Raw genomic sequence first — 1,104 nt, forward strand, 5'->3', positions numbered from 1 at the left:
CGGCGGGCAGCCAGCCCTCTTTGGACTTGTCGAGCGGGCCCTTGTCGGCCGGGTGCAGGTGGCAGCCTGCTTTGCCCTTGGCCACGGCGTGCAGGTGGTTTTCTTGCTTTGGTCTCGCATCTTGTTCTTTTGCGTCTAAGTCCTGGTGCAAAGATGCTTTCGAGCTGCATTGCAAAGTGTTCTCTTTGTCGGCTCTGCGAGGGGGGGTCACCGCAAAGCCGGGATCCCACGACTCTTCTGGCAGAGCTCTGAAAGAGCTCTTTTGGGACCCCAGACAGCCGTCTAAGCTGTCCTCGCTGCCGTTCACATTTGCCACCTTGACCGAGATATAACCTTCCACGAGAGTCTTACCTGCTAGCTGCTCTTTATTGTCCTCACACTTTCTGACACCGGCTTCTTGCTCGTGTCCAGCGGCTTGCTGCCCTTCCAGGCTCTTTGCGGCATGATGGAAATTCAAAGAGGAAGAGTTCAACGTGCTGAGGTATCCTTGGGTGGAGCTATCCTTTGGACTAGCAGAACGAAGCCTGGTGATGGGGAGCTCAGAGAAGTCCCTTCTCAAAGCAGGACTGGAGCTGTCTGCTCTGTCCAGAGACCTCAGCTCCGCCGGCTGCTTCGGGGCTTGTCCTGTAACATGCAGGGGGCCATCGGGCCCCGACTGTCCTGGGTCCAAGGAAGAAGGGGGTCTTGATTCAGTACAAGTAGCACCCTTATCCTGATTTTCAGTGCTTCGCTGGCTACAACCAGAGCCACAAGTAGAGGCCTCCATGCTCTCGGATTCAGACAACTGCTGGCCCTCAGAGTCTGGTTGTACTTCAGTGTATATGTCGTTGAGCACACGAATGAATTGCTTCTGGTGATGTGTACACAGTCTGACCATAAACTTTTCCAGTGGAGACTTCGGCTGATTGTTAGAGTCTATTGCTATTGTCTCTGCTGCATCCTCTCTAGAGAGACAAAGAGAGAAGCAATCAGTAACATGCCCAGGGAATAAAAGTTTATGCTGCAAAACTGGAACAACCCTTCTCCTCCCACTCAGCATACTGCTTGCCCGACCTCCAGGTGAGATCAAGCATCCCGTTGTCACGGGGCTGGCAGGTACCCCCC

General features: G+C 54.2%; 1 protein-coding gene across 1 annotated transcript in view; it reads right to left on the reverse strand.

Moving 5' to 3' along the window:
• Positions 1 to 766, reverse strand: part of LOC104288835 (chromosome unknown open reading frame, human C10orf12) — a 4,593-nt gene extending 3,827 nt beyond the window's left edge. The window contains exon 1 of the mRNA XM_009887705.1: positions 5 to 766. Within this exon, the coding sequence (XP_009886007.1) occupies positions 5 to 766 (762 nt within the window). The remainder of the gene's footprint in view (positions 1 to 4) is intronic.
• Positions 767 to 1,104: the final 338 nt, after the last annotated feature.

The sequence above is a fragment of the Charadrius vociferus genome, unplaced genomic scaffold, assembly GCF_000708025.1.
Source record: "Charadrius vociferus isolate BGI_N301 unplaced genomic scaffold, ASM70802v2 scaffold486, whole genome shotgun sequence".
In the NCBI taxonomy this organism is placed as follows: domain Eukaryota; kingdom Metazoa; phylum Chordata; class Aves; order Charadriiformes; family Charadriidae; genus Charadrius; species Charadrius vociferus.